Source organism: Ruditapes philippinarum, unplaced genomic scaffold (assembly GCF_026571515.1).
Source record: "Ruditapes philippinarum isolate M1 unplaced genomic scaffold, ASM2657151v2 ctg4606_1_1_1_1, whole genome shotgun sequence".
NCBI classification, from domain to species: domain Eukaryota; kingdom Metazoa; phylum Mollusca; class Bivalvia; order Venerida; family Veneridae; genus Ruditapes; species Ruditapes philippinarum.
Window position 1 is genome coordinate 27,156 of NW_026856384.1, and position 17,602 is coordinate 44,757.

The 17,602-nt window shown below is 35.9% G+C and overlaps 1 protein-coding gene across 1 annotated transcript; it reads left to right on the forward strand.

Moving 5' to 3' along the window:
* The first annotated feature begins 3,150 nt into the window (after window positions 1-3,150).
* LOC132746343 (adenosine 5'-monophosphoramidase HINT1-like) lies at window positions 3,151-6,591 on the forward strand. The gene is made up of 3 exons (XM_060735455.1): window positions 3,151-3,309; window positions 4,695-4,799; window positions 6,072-6,591. Exons 1-3 carry the CDS (start codon window positions 3,223-3,225, stop codon window positions 6,234-6,236), a joined length of 357 nt encoding a protein of 118 aa, XP_060591438.1. The 5' UTR covers window positions 3,151-3,222; the 3' UTR covers window positions 6,237-6,591.
* Window positions 6,592-17,602: the final 11,011 nt, after the last annotated feature.

Sequence of the window (17,602 nt, forward strand, 5' to 3'; positions counted from 1 at the left end):
GCTACAAAAGATCGTCATGTCTTGCCTTGCCCATCACCTCGACATATTGTTAGGGCTGAAATGAGTCTGTGGCTTGATTTTATATGCATCATACATATTTAATATGTTCATATACATATCTTCTGACAAATGGCAGTATATTGTCAAAGATAAATTAGAAATCTATAAGAACACCCTACTTTCGGTTTTGCAGCGGCACAGGCAACCTCTCTAGTTAAGCGTTAAGTATATATGTAATATTTTATGTATATATTACATACTTATCGATAAACGCACATAAAAGCATATGTCGTGCTTTGAGGGTACCTATGTGTTAAAGATGAGAGGGTAGCTGTGATATAAAAACTCAAATGAAGAGAGGTAGCCTGTGCCGCTGCAAAACCGAAAATAATGCAAATTAATAATTTCAAATTAATTCTTGCAAGTTAATTAAAAAACGTCACAACATGGTGTTGGTAAGGAATCGAACTAGGGACCTGCAAGTCCGTAGTCCGACAACTATACCAATGCACCACACCTCACTGACGAGTGAAGTTAGCAAATCTATAGATATATTCGTTCACTATCACTGGTCACTGTTTATTCAAATGACCTTTACGAAAGTTAATGCCAGGTCAATATTGTTGGGCTTTACAATATAACAGACCAAAACAAAAACAAAAAACAAAAACAAAAACAGAAAAAACAAAACAAAAAAAACCACAACAACATAAACACTTTGACGCTAGTTTAGCACTGATAAGAAATGTAAACAGTTATGCATCAAATAGCAAAATTTAATTTATAAAAATTGACAAAAGGAATTAGTGACGGAGCAGTATAATTAAATCATGTTTTCGCAGTGTCTTTATTAAATTTCAGACTAAAATATGAAATCTCGATAGATGATTTTTTTGTATAATAATGGAACATAGTATTAAATGCAATGCTTACATAGTGTTTTAAGTCCCGTCTCAATATCACTTATTATGTACTTTCCAAAACAGGAAGAGAAACTTGTTCATGCATTGCGCGTGAGCGACATTGATCTCACATACTTTTGTATCTACCTGCATTAATATAAACATGTTTAAACAGTCCAGTGATGAAAGACGTTGATATTGAAATAAAAACCACCAAATTCACATTATGAGACAGCAGTTCTAATTGTGACTATCATGCATTACCAAGCATTTGTATTAAAGATATAAGGAAAGACCCCCTCTCCCATGTCATGTTGACTGTCATTTTTTTAATTGACTTTTTTTTTTTTGGTTTTGATGTTTTTCTTTATTTAACTTTTTGTTTCACCTTGTATATGAATGTTTTCAGATAACTGTTCATTAGTTGTTTTAGAATGTCCTTGCATGCGATGTCATAAAGTGATCATTTCAAACAAGATTACTAAGTATAAACTTTATGAGTTTAATTGTTTGATGGATAATGTGTTCTGTCTAGAACACAATAATGTATCATTCAATTGTAACCTCTTCCCTATCCACAGGGAATAACATGTACATTAACTTATTTTGATTGTCAAAACATTTGGAGGAGGCCCTTTCTGGGAAGAAATTCAGATAGTGAAATACCTGAAAATTGCCTCCGCACTACAAGTCGGTATTTTGGCGCCAAAATAAACCGGCAGTGTGGCAGCAGACTCAGCTACTTTTCCCTACTTTACCTTACGCTGTCCCGTGAGTAGGGCAAACATGTGTTTTGCTTTTGTAATGGGGGATTTATAACATGTGAGGTGCTAGTCATCTGAGGAAAATAGCGCTGAATATGAAATAAAGTAGTATTTTGACTTCCATACAAAAGTAATAAATCACTATAACTGAACTTATTAATAAAACGCAAAGAAGCAAAAAATGGCTCGGCTCTGCTATATGGTCAATAAATCACTTTATGAAAATCGCAACAGCATAACAAATAAACAAATAAATAAATAAATAAATAAATAAAATGAATGAATGAATGAATGAATGAATGAATGAATGAATGAATGAATGAAAAGATTTTGAACATAGCTAAGGAAGCATAATGAAAGCTTAATGGGCCTTTAAACATGGTTGTTATATCCAGACTAAAATATCAAAATTGTAACATATTTGATTGTCATGTTGTAAACCATTCGTGAAACGGTTACGATTACTTTATTTTCGTTTTGATAGTTTGATTTAATTTAGCTGTTAGCTGTTAGCTGGTAAAACACGAATGATTCGTAAATTAAAACAGAAACATTTTAGACAATACATCGATATATCATTAAACATTTACGTATCCCATAGTTGAGTTATTCATATATCTCAGCTATGGGATGTTGTTTAATATACAAATATACATTTCCTGGTAAAAGAAGTAGGTAAATGGAACAATATAAATCTTATCAACCATCGAGTGCTTGTGTGTTTTTTTTTCTCTCTCAAGTTCCTGTTTCAGTTTGTTTATGAGAGTATTAAATATGTTTCGTTTAGTGCAAATGTCAGACATAAATAACTAAAACATCATCAGACAACAGACTTCTTGAAATTTTCCCACTCTTATCAACCATATTTTTTAGTCAAGCGATTCTTGAAAGTCACGTGCACCGAGTCATAAGTACCATATTTTTATTAAATGTCTCTCATTTACAGTGACAAATTAATTTGATAAATTTTGGGATCGTCGTTATAATGACGGAATAGTTATTTGTTATTCGTTTGACACCCCCCCCCCCGCCGCCTTTATCTTGATGTAAAGTCGCAACAACTTGACGTTTACAATTATTATAATGGGCAATTGACATGCCACCGGTTGCACCCGGACAGTTGGTTTGTTTGTTTTGTTTGTTTCATTTTACGCCTTTTTCAACAGTATTTCAGTCATATAGGCGGGTAGTTACCTAACCATCGTTCCTGGAGAGTTACACCAGTACTAGACTACCTTCCTCCGCGCTTAAGTTGGAAGTCCAGTAAGACATTGAAGGAGAACATAATTGTATTCAAACATGATATAAGTTAATAGAAGTGTTTTCCCCTGGTACATGTTCAATACATGTATAAGACCTTCAAAATACTGCTGTAAACACGTATGCTGTATGTTTAAACGTGTTCGGTGAATGATACAGCATATTACATGATATGTACCCGTATAAATTATAACGTCTGCAGTGATTGGTTAACTTCAATACCGGATGAGTCATTCTCTTTTTGAAAGGTGACGCGTACCCAGTAGTTCAAGTAAATCAGGAATTATTTTACCAAAATGGCGGACGAAGATGGTGATACGATTTTTGGTAAAATAATTCGAGGAGATATTAAAGGCCCTCCATTTTTACATGAAGATGACAAGGTAGTTATATTTATTGTTGTTTTGTTTGCGCTTTGCATTTATAATTTATAGTAGCTTTAAATCGCATTTATAAATGTAATAAACAACATAATGACTTAATAGTAAAGTACATTGTAAGTGGAGCAGGCGCAGAATTAAACATGTACAAATAAGCTTATTGTTGAATGTTCCAGTATTCATACTGCAAGGAATGAGGACATAGTATTCTATTTTTATTCTGCATAATTAAACAGCTATCGCCAGATTACTGGCGGGGTTTTTACTCAATGTACCACCAAGAACTATTGTTATTTAATATATGAATTGAAATACATGTAGTTACAGTTATATACAGATATTTTCCAAAGCATGGCCATCTTTACCGAAATTTTATAGTTTAATGTCAAGTAGAAAACAATCAACTTTACTGAATGCATCGAAATTTTCAAATAAAGCTTTTTTGAAAAGAAATGAAATAAATATGTACATGTAAGTTAATGCATGTCATATTCTTTGTTGTTTCTCCACATCAGCTTCGCAATGATGTAACAATTATATAACAATTATATGTCATTTGATGTATGTGTGATTTGTATATATTGTAATTTGTTAACCTTTGCCAGAAGCATTTTGTATGCTGATTATTGCAAATAGAATATTGGATTGAATTGAATATATACTTAGCTCTTGTCACATTTTATGCCAATAGCTTATTTATTAATATGTAGTAGACGTATATTACAACGAAGTTAATAAATACATAATATAACTTTATTTAACAGCAAATAGAATGTAACCAATACATTTCTAGCGTTTGCATCACGTGATGTTCCAACAGAAATCATGCATGGATCCAATCATACTAGTTCAGCCTTGTTTTCATTTCTTACGCGGGTAAAAAACATTGCACATCATTTTTCGATTCTAAAGAAAAATCATATCAATTCTAAATTGTTCTCCAATCCTCGTTTATATTTCCTGAATCCCAAAAATTCATATCACATATATATCATAGGTCTGTCGCATTGTGGACGCTTCGTCTAATATAGGTTGTGCAGCTGTGCACTCATCCAATTTAATTTTGTACGTAACTATTTCGTCACATGCTTGTCCTTTTTCAATGTGATATAGCCATAAAGTATTTCTTTTAATATGCACACGAATAATAATAACTGCCTCACAAAAATGCATAAGAATCTGTTGATAAATGAAAATGAAGTTTTTTATAAGATGTAGTCATTTAGTTATGTCTAATATTTGTTGTCATTCATATAAACATTTTAGGAAAAATGTTAGTAAGCTCGCCAAAGGCTTGCCTGGAAAAAAAAACAACCACCACCACCAACAACAGTGTATCTCAGATGACAGATATACAATATGTGTTTTATAATTATTTATAATTTCAGTGTATAGCCCTGAAGGATATACACCCTCAAGCCCCTATACATTTCCTCGTCATATCCAAGCAAGAAATAAAGACGATTGATAGTATAAACGAAACGCAAAAAGAGGTATGTTTGTTTTGTGTGTTATACACATAAAAATGTTTTAAAGATCTTGTCAAGCAAGCATTGTTATCGGGTTGATAATAATGTCCGTTTTTTAGCTGTCAGAACTGATACTTTTGTGAAGAAAAATCTCTTGGTTATCTTTATTTGGTATTTAAGGGACATTATTTGCATTACTATGGTGGCTGATTTGTTATCGCCTGCGGCGCGTTTTCATCATGTTGCCCTATCGTTTGGCTTATATCGAAAGGTGGGCTTCTGATCGTGCTGTCACTTGGCTCGTTGTCAAAAGCGCATCAAAGTACCAAAAAGTCAGTTCTTCAATTTGAGTCAAGCGACAAAGTGTCATAGTGTTTGGCGTGTTTTGCTAGCGACAGGACGACAAGAGGACAAGGCAATAACGCGCCTTTTGGCGCTTGGTCGTGTTTTCGCCAGTGACAAAGCGACGCGAAAAAGCCACCATACATTACAAATATGTTATATTATGCACAACAAAATGAATTCACCACTTTTTCTTTTTAGTGACGAGTTTTTCCGGTAGCTCATTTTTCTACCTTGATGTGAAATAGCAACCTATGACGCTAATTTACATATATTACAATGCTACTCTACCGTGACTTAAAGAGGACATTTACTACATGCGCGCGCGATAGCTATGACGTGGCCTTGCAATAGATATTACGTGCGCACGCGTTAGTATTACGTGGCCACGCGGTATGTTTTACATTCACGCGCGTACGTAATATCTATAGCGTGACCATGTAATACTGTTGCGTGCGCACGTTATACATATCGCGTGATCACGCAATAGCTATCGCGTTGCCACCTATTATACATTGTGTACGCAAGTAAAAGCTATCGTGCAGCCACGTAGTAAATATAAAGATTTTCTATGTCTCGCTTATGCTACCGTAATCAATTACCAAAAACTATGTATGTGAAAGAAAACAAAGGGGACGTAACTAGAGCATTCATCAATAGCGTGTATGAATTCGGGTGGTATTTGCCACTTTCCATACTTTATTAGTAATAATTTTGAAACCGGTAACTTGATAAGATTGTTTTAGTTCTGAGTCATATAAACGCTTTATTGGTTTAATATGACACGAGCAATTTGATAATATATATATTTCGCCACTAGCCATATCTTATAAAGAAAAAAGTAAGTTCAATATGTCCAGAGCAAACATCATGTAAGTCCACTGCTTCGCGGAAAATGACGAAGTTTGTCGTTTGATGTATGTGATTGCTTGTATAAAGTATCTATATTTGCAGTTACTTGGACACATGATGTGGGTAGCGACAAAAGTTGCTAAGGACCAAGGTGCTACTAACGGTTATAGGATTGTCGTGAACGACGGGAGCGACGGTGGACAACATGTTTTTCATCTTCATTTACACGTGCTTGCTGGAAGAAAAATGTCATGGCCACCGGGATAATAGATAACAAACATTTTTTTATTAAAGTAGTCATTCATACAAGTCATCATAGACTACTTCGAAACGAGCTGATATTTTTGTTTAATTTCATTTTTCATTCATAATTTATTAATTTTGATAAAAAATGTACGCAATTATTGTATTAAAAGTATCACATTCACCTTGAGCTCGAATAAATGAGCATGAAAACTCGATAAATGTCGGTACCTTCCGTATCGGAAATATTTGACACGGAAAATGTTGGCGAATACCTTAATGTTACAAAAAGGATGATAAACTGAATAAATAAAAAAATGTACAACTTCTATATACCCTATCATTTTGTGATCAATAAAACATGAATATCTGTTCTTGATATATGTGTTTTGTTAAGTACCAATATATTTTTTTTTTCATGTAAAAGTTCACGCGTTAACTATTGTAGTTGGATGAATTATTAGCTGTTTAAGTGAAATGTTACAATCATAATCTTCCGACTACCTAATAGATTGCACAACAGTCGCAGAGAACATTTTAATTGTGTTGGCTTTTTTTTTCTTTCTTTTTTTCCTCTTCTTCTTTCAAGACAAAAATAAATTTGAAACATGTAAGGCATGCGTGATATTTCATGACTCCTTGAACGAGTATTTACGAGAATTTACAGTAGGCCTATGTATGTAAAAAATTCCTTGAATTCATATAAATAGAACGTTATTATTTGGTATGTCTGAGAACTTGTAATTCAGTTAAACATCTGGGTGTAATAATTTCAACAGGATATACAGGACTGTAATTTTATACATCTTATACTCGCTCTCGTTCTCTTTCATTGAAGTCCCCTCTATTAACTGGCTTTATAATAATTTTGTGTCATTAACACAGTAAAATATGTTTCCTCGGATTTTAGATAAGTTCAGATTATTATCATATGTCAATTTACACTCCCTTAATCCTCATGTACCAGAGTAACACTAGAAATGTATTAAAATCAGAGTTTAAACAGACAAAATAATGAAACAGATAGCACCAGAAGCTGAACCTAGAAAAAAAAACTCATAAAACAATATTAATTTTTGAGTATCTCATGTTTGACTGTGAAAAGCATTTGCTCATGATAATGATTGTAATTAAAATGATTTAATTAATATGAAATTAAATGTATGCTGGTGCGTAAATTTACTTTTGTTCTTCGAAATTATAGCAGTATTGAATCTCAAGGCCGACCTTTCATGAATCTTACCTAGCAAAATAGGCCCGCCAGTTTAGTTCAATAAGGGTACATGTACTCGGATTCGTAATACCGGGGATCGCTAGTTCAATCCTGGGACGAGTGACAATTAATCATCGGAGTCTTATGGTCAGTTATCTTTCACAATTCATTCAGAAAGAGATAAGTAGTCGGTTACTTGCAGATAAATTGGTAACTTGTCTTTGCACGTCGTAGAGAAATCACAGGGCATCGCAGAAGATTTGGAGCTTGGCTTATTCATCACCAAGGGCAAGTTGACTTGTTCAGACCAGAGCGCGGTTGTGTTGCCTATAGGGTAGTTCCTGGAGACTAAACTACCCCTGTATAGTTAACCCTTTACCTTATATATTTGCTCATGAGGGAAAGGGTTAACTAAAAAAATTAAAAATGTTACAAAAAACAATTTTTCACCAAAATTAGTTGAAAGACCACATGTTTACATGGAAAATCTAGATTTAGGGTAATTCCAAAGTTTTTCATCATTTTTTGTTAACCCTTAACCTCATATATACGCGAAACAACGCACTTTCGACCCCCCTCTTTTAGGCCTAAAATAGTGAAAAAATGTCCTATTTGGGTCCCAACACATGTTTTCGTTTGAGAAATGTTGCTAAAAAAGGTGAGCACTTTTTCGGCGCCGCCCCCCATCCAAACGATACATCAGGGGGTTGCCAGAAGGGGGATGTGCCCCCATCTGTTTGGGGGATTTTGAAGGGGGCAGTAATCCCCCTCATCGCCAAGAAAATTTTGGACTTGTGAGAGGCTAAAAATAACACCAGTTCGATCATAAGGGAACGTTTAACCAACGCTGAAAAGCCTTTGACTCTATCTCAATCCTTGAAAAGTTGCAGCACTTTGAAATAAATTTTGATGGAAAAAATCAAGGCAAAATAGTGATTTTTGGCAATTTTGAGATGTCTCCTCGTTGCCATGGTGACATGAAATTTAAGACTGAGCATGTGGTTACAAAGGCAATGGTCCAGTCAATATTTGTGCCAAGTTTGATTAGTATTGAAGCATTTTTCATAGTTTCATAGCAGTTTGAACTTGTAACAGGAGGTTTTGCAGTGAAAACGGCCATTTTTCACAATATGCTCATGAGGGAAAGGGTTAACTAAAAAAAATTAAAAATGTTACAAATAAAAAAAAAGTTTTCACCAAAATTAGTTGAAAGACCATATGTTTACACGGAAAATCTAGGTTTAGGGTAATTCCAAAGTTTTTCATCATTTTTTGTTAACCCTTAACCTCATATATACGCGAAACAACGCACTTTCGACCCCCCTCTTTTAGGCCTAAAATAGTGAAAAAATGTCCTATTTGGGTCCCAACACATGTTTTCGTTTGAGAAATGTTGCTAAAAAAGGTGAGCACTTTTTCGGCGCCGCCCCCCATCCAAACGATACATCAGGGGGTTGCCAGAAGGGGGATGTGCCCCCATCTGTTTGGGGGATTTGAAGGGGGCAGTAATCCCCCTCATCGCCAAGAAAATTTTGGACTTGTGAGAGGCTAAAAATAACACCAGTTCGATCATAAGGGAACGTTTAACCAACGCTGAAAAGCCTTTGACTCTATCTCAATCCCTTGAAAAGTTGCAGCACTTTGAAATAAATTTTGATGGAAAAAATCAAGGCAAAATAGTGATTTTTGGCAATTTTGAGATGTCTCCTCGTTGCCATGGTGACATGAAATTTAAGACTGAGCATGTGGTTACAAAGGCAATGGTCCAGTCAATATTTGTGCCAAGTTTGATTAGTATTGAAGCATTTTTCATAGTTTCATAGCAGTTTGAACTTGTAACAGGAGGTTTTGCAGTGAAAACGGCCATTTTTCACAATATGCTCATGAGGGAAAGGGTTAACTAAAAAAAATTAAAAATGTTACAAAAAAAACAATTATTCACCAAAATTAGTTGAAAGACCACATGTTTACACGGAAAATCTAGATTTAGGGTAATTCCAAAGTTTTTCATCATTTTTTGTTAACCCTTAACCTCATATATACGCAAAACAACGCACTTTCGATCCCCCTCTTTTAGGCCTAAAATAGTGAAAAAATGTCCTATTTGGGTCCCAACACATGTTTTCTTTTGAGAAATGTTGCTAAAAAAGGTGAGCACTTTTTCGGCGAGGCCCCCCATCCAAACGATACATCAGGGGGTTGCCAGAAGGGTTATGCGCCCCCATCTGTTTGGGGGGTTTGAAGGGGGCAGTAGTACCCCTCATCGCCAAGAAAATTTTGGACTTGCGAGGGGCTAAAAATAACACCAGTTCGATCATAAGGTATTGGTAACCAACGCTGAAAAGCCTTTGACTCTATCTCAATACATTGAGAAGTTGCAGCACCTTGAAATAAATGTTGATGGAAAAAACAAGGCAAAATAGTGATTTTTGGCAATTTTGAGATGTCCCCTCGTTGCCATGGTAACATTAAATTTAAGACTGAGCATGTCGTTACAAAGGCAATGGTCCAGTCAACATATGTGCCAAGTTTGATTAGTATTGAAGCATTTTTCATTGTTTCATAGCAGTTTGAACTTATAACAGGAGGTTTTTCAATGAAAACGGACATTTTTCACAATATGCTCATGAGGGAAAGGGTTAAGCTCTATAGCAAATTACGACTCGGCTGCCGATATTCCGACTAAAGTTGAAGGTAGTGGTCTTACAAAGTAGGCAGGGACGACGGGGAAAGTGTGCTAGGGTCATTTTAATTTTGTTTCAGGTAACTGTACATTAATGTTCTTATTGGCGGCCGTACATTGGAAGGCCTACTTTTGCCTCAAAATTCATTAAGTTGGCTACTTCTCCGTGGTAATTGCATGGAGGTAAAGTATCACCACTTTGTGCTTCAACATAAGTCCTTTAATTGCATGACTGGTAACATGTCCTGGGTCCGTACTCTACAGCTTCTTGTGGTTTTGTCGTAGGGTGTATTTAATTTTAATATTACATTGTATTATAAACTGAGAAGCCGGTGACACATTAACGTGCGAATGGACCTTCAATAAATACATAATTCAGTCAGTCACTTAGAAACTGTACTTCTGCTACTGTATGTCAACATGCGATACTGTATGTCAGCATGCGATACTGTTGGCCAGCATGCGGTACAGTATGTCTGCATGCAATACTGTATGTCAGCATGCGATACTGTTGGTCAGCATGCGGTACAGTATGTCTGCATGCAATACTGTATGTCAGCATGCGATACTATATGTCAGCTTGCGACACTGTAGGTCAGCATGCGGTCCTGTATGTCAGCATGCGATACTGTATGTCAGCATGCGATACTATATGTCAGGTTTCTTTACTGTATGTCAGTATGCGGTACTGCATGTCAGCATGCGATACTGTATGTCAACATCCGCTTTTGTACATGTATGTCAGCATGCGATAATGTATGTCAGCATGCGGAAATGTATGTCAGCATGCGATACTTTAGGTCAGCATGAAATAATGTATGTCAGCATGCGATACTGTATTTCAGCATGAAATACTGTATGTGAGCATGCGGTAATGTATGTCAGCATGCAATACTCTATGTCAGCATGCGCATCTGTATATCAACATCCGCTTCTGTAAGTCAGCACCCGCTTCTGTATGTCAGCATCAGCATTTGTATTTAAGCATCAGCTTCTGTAGTCAGTATCAGCTACTGTATATCAGCATCCGCTTCTGTATGTCAGCATTCGCTTTATCTGTATGTCAGCACTCGCTTCTGTATTTCAGTATCAGCTACTGTATATCAGTATCCGCTTCTGTAAGTCAGCACCCGCTTCTGTAAGTCAGCATCTACTTCTGTATGTCAACATCTACTTCTGTATATCAGCATCAACTTCTGTAAGTCAGCATCTATTTCTGTAAGTCAGCACCCTCTCCAGTATGTCAACACCCGTTTTTGTAAGTCAGAACCCGCTTCTGTAAGTCAGCATCTAAGTCTTTAAGTAAGCATCCACTTCTGTAAGTCAGCATCCACTTTTGTGAGTCAGCACCTACTTCTGTAAGTCATCATCTACTTCTGTATGTCAGTATCAGCTTCTGTATATCAGTATCCGCTTTAAAAAGTCAGCATCCGCTTATAGAAATTCAGCATCAGCTTCTGTAAGTCAGCATTCGCTTCTAAATGTCAGCATCCAATTCTGTATGTCAGCATCTGCTTCTGTTTGTCATCATCAGCTATTGTATGTCAGCATCAGCTTCTGTATGTCAGCATCTATTTCTGTATGTCAGCACCTGCTTTTGTAAGTCAGCACCCGCTTCTGTATGTCAGCATCCACTTCAGTAAGTCAGCAGCTACTGCTTCTGTAACTTAGTATTTGCTTCTGTACGTCAGCATCAGCTTCTTTAAGTCAGCATTCGCTTCTAAATGTCAGCATCAACTTCTGTATGTCGGCATCAGCTACTGTATGTCAGCATCAGCTTCTGTATATCAGCATCCGCTTTAATAAGTCAGCATTCGCTTTTAAATTCAGCATCAGCTTCTGTAAGTCAGCATTCGGTTCTAAATGTCAGCATCCAATTCTGTATGTCAGCATCCGCTTCTGTTTGTCATCATCAGCTACTGTATGTCAGCATCAGCTTCTGTATGTCAGCAACCACTTTTGTAAGTCAGCATCCACTTCTTAATGTCAGCATCAGCTTTTGTAAGTCAGCACCATTTCCTAAATTTCAGCATCCACTTCTGTATGTCAGCTTCCGCTTCATTATGTCAGCATTTGCTTCTGTATGTCAGCAAGCGATTTCAGTGGCGTACCTACCGATGCGCCAAAACGCACGGGCATATTAAAAAAAAGAGTATCGAAAAAAAATAATAAAAAATGAAATCAATAATTTTGGTGTAAATCGATCAACACATTCGTAGCTGCTAATTGATTCAATAGGTATTCTTAGGATGTTACTTAATTCGAATATGCGTTACCTATTTATACAAAATCAACAATGCAATTATGTGAAAAGGGAGTTAGCACATATGAGCTAATTAAAATAAAAAACATTGCTAGGGTATATCACTGGGAAGCCATTTTAGAGAGAATTATTCAATTGTTCTGTCAGTCTCGAATCCGAGAAATCAATTTTCTTAAAGCCTGCGTCACATAACACTCCGATTAGGTTTACGATGGAGTACCGATGCCTGAACGGGATGAAATTGCCAATCTTTAAAGGTCTCCGGCCGGTGACCTTCCGGTGTCAAGTGTCGGGTGGGGCACCGTACGGGTAATCGGAGAATTTTAGTGCAGAGTTATGTTCTTCCGGCATCCGGTACATCGCCAGTGCAACGTAGCAGACACGGTAAAATACCCTCCGATACCAGACCGGACACATTTTGTTATCGGTAAAATACCGGTTAGAATTTTACCTACTGGGTTCCCAATGTTCTTCCAGTTTTCGAGCGGTATCTGAGCGGTCACCGAAGGCGTCTCGGCAGGTAACTGACCGGGACCCGGATGGACGCAGTGCGGCGCACGTATGGTCCTAAAATGTCCGTAAGGATAACGTTGGGGATATTAAACATACCTTAAGGCAGGTAAAGCCTTTGACCCGTGTTCGATTCTCGGACGACGGTGAATGTCACTTTCGTTGTACAAATATTATCAGTACCTTGCGAAATTAAAAGAGATTATTACTGTTTAACTTCTTGACAGACTGTCCAGGAACGATGTGGTGGCTGAACTGTGCTCTGGTATGTATATTCAAGTTCGCTTCCTGCCAAAGTTCTCAGGTTAAATCATAATGAACACCATCATTATCTCATTAGCCGGCGTGCAGAGCTGAATCGGTTAAATCGCTAGACTTGTAATCTGTATATTGTGGGTTCGATTCCCGGGATGACCAACTGAAATTACAAGGAATCTTTCAGACGGGATGTTGCACTTATTCATAATCCCTCATGTACAGACTCAATCAAATAGATAAAATAAGAATCCCTAAACTGAGTCTGCAATTCTTATGTAATTTTGTTGTGATTAATGATTCCGGGGGATCATTTTGTTTCAAAATTTTACAGCGAGGTCCCCTGTATGAGTGCTTTAACACTTGGATAGGTAAAAAAGAAGGAGAAGATTGTTTTGGGTCCTGCTTGGCTCTTTGACGTTGTTCATACTGTGTTGCTAAATAGTGTCGGGGTTGCGTTCATTGAACGCCTCCTTCCTTTTTGATCTTGTTTTTCATATTTTTCTGAAATTGGGGCATCTTGCTATCATTATCTCGCGCTGTCCTCCAACATCAAGAACGACTAATACTCTTCTTGAGGACTCGCCTATACGGGCAACCGATGGCGAGTATTTAGAAAAAATTCTCTCAGTTATCACACACGTTCATGAAGGTTTCTAAAAGTTTCATTTACAATCTTTTATGGAAAACTTTGATTTCAGAGTGTTTTAATATACCTTCCAAAACTGAAAGCAAAGAAGGGGTGGGGAAGAAATCAGAGGAGAAGAAGGCAAGGAAAAATGCTAACAAAAGGATGTGTGAATAACGGCCCGAAAATGGGATAGCATGCCATACGAATACCATCCGAAAGCCGACCAGATATCGCACGTATATTTTACCGTTATCGTACGATTGTTGCAAACAGGCTAGATAACGGAAGGCAACTGGACATTTATCGTACGGTAGTCTGCCGGGTACCTTTAGAATATCGACCGGTGTCCAGAAAGAAGACGCCAACTGTTTTCATCGGATGACCGGGCGAGTACCCTTCGGAAACCGTCCGAATACCTAACTGACCACAGAGGGAGAATGACCGCCCACTTATCCCGGACATGATTGAGATCTCAAATTAGCAACGGTGTCCCAGCGATCCCTCTATATCGGCCGGTCCCCGCTTGTAATGTGACGTAGGCATAAGGAAGTATGGTTTGAAATTTCTTTAAAATGTCAGTTTATACCCCCCTTTGCGAAAAATGAGACTTTTAAACTCAGAAAACAAAATATTTGGCCTTTCTACGTAAACACGGAGTGACGTACACAATGTAAAAATATGATATAAACAATTTCTTTGGAATTTTCTCTATTTTCAGTTTGAGTTAAGCTTTGAATAATCAATGTTATAATGCTTATAAACCTCGCCAAAATCCAAATAATGATAAGAAATTGTCAGTAAAAGCTAAACATTTATTTCATTTTTTACATCTAGATCTATATGCAAAATAAGATCTTGTTTGCATCTTGGTGTTTGCAGCACAACGGTATGGAGACTATTCGTTGCCAAAAATCTAGCCTTTGAAACTTGATATTGCCTACTTCGGTTCTTCTTTACAGATTAGTAAAAATCTAATAGTCAATCCGAGATTTACATACTGCACTGGTATTAAGAATTTTGATTACCTCGATTTGATAAAATGGAAGCTGTAAATGTGCAACAATTGCACACTGTATTTAGAAGTGTATAACTTCAAATTTGCGACTTGTAGAAAACGATAGAATGTACACAACACGTTCAATGCTGTGCATCATGACGTTGAGAATGTAACTGCATCAGTTGACACTCTCAGGTTGACAACACCACACGTTCCTTTTACATTCTAACGCGATTAACATTTGTAAACGATTTTGCAACTTCCATATATTGACTTACCACGGAAATAGACGAAAATTAATAGGCGGAGCCAATTTTCACGAAAACAAAATATAAAGAGAGGTAACTCTTGCTGGTACAAAAATATTTCAAATTATATAAAACTGTTTTAAATTTCACATACATCAACTGCATTACAGTTGACTTGAATATCCTCTGATTTTGTTGAAACGTATTCTAGTACAGGATATTCAAGTAATGCAAAATTGGTTAAGATATACTGTAACAATGTAACAACGTTTATACTGATAATGAGCATAATAATATGCAAAAACTAAAGTTGGTGAATTAACATAAGGATATGTTTCCCATATATATTGACATAAGTCACAAATTCATTCCGATAGGATTTGTGTGTCTTCAAACATTACAATTGTAGTACTCGTACGCATTTCTTTTACATTCAGCAAACAGTACTAGAATGAGATACATCGAATTTACTTTTGGCAACACGAATAAAGAGAACTGAACAGTAAGCCTGTGCCTTCTTTTTTAAAAGACTATTTTGTAGAAAAACCCAAATTTTTTACCAACTGTAATACCACGGAACTATTCAAAGTTTACTATCGATAATTGACATACGAGAAAACTATGACATGCTCACCAACACCAAGGATAACACAAAAAGGGCAAGCCCTTATTTCCATTGTGGTCCTTGAATTGATAATCAACATACATAATATACCTTTATAAAAAAAATGATAAAAAAGGGGAAAATATATCTATACAATAAGGTAAAAATAAAAAAGTTATGTACAAAAGGGTACATAGAACTTTTGTTTTAATTTTACTATTTGTTAAAAGTTTTTTTTGTCAAGTCATACGCTAGAAATAAGGTTACTAATGTAATTGTAAATGCTACTAAGCCAGAATTTGGTCTGTACTTAGTCGTATCAAAATATCTCTCAGATGTTGACTTGAAAATTTGAAAGTGGTCAGGTAGCAGCTTAACTGTTAATGTTACTCATTCCTATGCAAATTTGGAATCCCCTCAGTAAAATTCATTTGTCGTTGAATATAGTCTTATCAATATTTGTTTTACTTCCTTGAAAAATATTTAACCTCAGACAGTAAGTAACCTGGTGATTTTTTTAGTTTCTTTTTCTAGGAAATTTGGTATCTACAACGTTTCAAAACTTATATGCCTATAACCATTTAAAGACCGCTGATGTTGATTGAATAAAGGCATAGAATGGCAATCATGCAAGTGAATTATGTTTGGTTGACGGTAAATACCGAAACTGAGCGGATTACTACGTTTATTTACGGCGGGAAAATGGGCGGAGCATATTTTATCTCCTATTGAAAAACGTGTAAACCTGGATTATGCTAATCCGAATCATGATGGGCTAAGAAAGTAACTTCTGTTTTGTCGGCGTATACACGAACAATGAACTGTATTCCGCATGTTATGATGAACACTTGGTAGTGCTACTATCAGAATAACAGTCAATGTTTTGTCAGTTAACAACATGTATTTTGTTGAAATACATGTTCACAATCTTAAATCGGCAAACTCAATCCAAGAATGCAACATTAGAGTTGACATACAAAGCAATACAATTGTATTTTATCAGTAAACAAACTGTTCAACTCTGTTCAATAAGGCTGGATTTTTGGCAACGAACAGTCTCCATACAATGGAAGGGAGTCAGCTGTATGGAATGTCTTTTTATCGACTTTAGATAAATTGGCGAGTCTGTTTATACCAACATGCTTGATGTGCAACTCTTATTCCCATTTGATTCACAGTGAAAATAAATGTGTATGTAAAGGCTATAATGATTGTTGTTATAGAGATTTATCCATATTCTTACTTTATGAAACTATCAACATTAAATAACCTTAATTAAACGAAATAAAACTGACTCTTTTCAATAAGAAGAACAGCAGAACAAATAAAAACTAGAAACCACGTGATTAATTTTTGCTTTTAGTGTCCTAGATAGGTAGGTACCAGACCTAAAATTCTTGCGCAAAATCTTAGTGACGGTTCGGTATTTTCCATGAGCACAAGGTGTGAGGATACAATGCTACGCGGCGATTTAATCCAAGTTTATAGGTAGCACCGTTACACCGTCAGAAAGTACGGACTTGTACGGAAATATTGGTTCCCGGCCAGATGTATAAATTTAAATTTCAATTTCAAATGTAATTTCGTATTCGTGTTATTGCAGTTCGTATTCGTCTAGGTGCATTCGTATAGATTTTATTTCAGTGTCATGTAACCCACTTTGTATTCTTAAAAGAAAGGACGTTCAAGATCATAAGTTAAAATCTAAATTATTTAAATTGAAAAGGAAGAAGTATGCAACATAATATCTAATCACGTAGTTTAAACAAGAAGTAGAAACAATTGATCCTTACATTCTGCAGTATCAAAGTACAAATGTTTATCTGTCAATTAAAAAGTAGCAATTAAACTTGTTTAAATCATTTTAAATTTATATGATTTTAGATAAGAATTTAATAAATACGAAATTACTATAAATTATATAAATTGAAAGATAAACAGCGAATAAATACCCAAATTCTGCTCCATAGGAATGATTACTGTAAC

What these genes read in the sequence shown, in the direction of transcription:
- LOC132746343 (XM_060735455.1), top strand. Translation starts at nt 3,223, where the DNA reads ATGGCGGACGAAGATGGTGATACGATTTTTGGTAAAATAATTCGAGGA. An exon ending in TTTTACATGAAGATGACAAG is followed by an intron (nt 3,310 to 4,694) that starts GTAGTTATATTT and finishes TTATAATTTCAG; the next exon opens with TGTATAGCCCTGAAGGATAT. An exon ending in TAAACGAAACGCAAAAAGAG is followed by an intron (nt 4,800 to 6,071) that starts GTATGTTTGTTT and finishes CTATATTTGCAG; the next exon opens with TTACTTGGACACATGATGTG.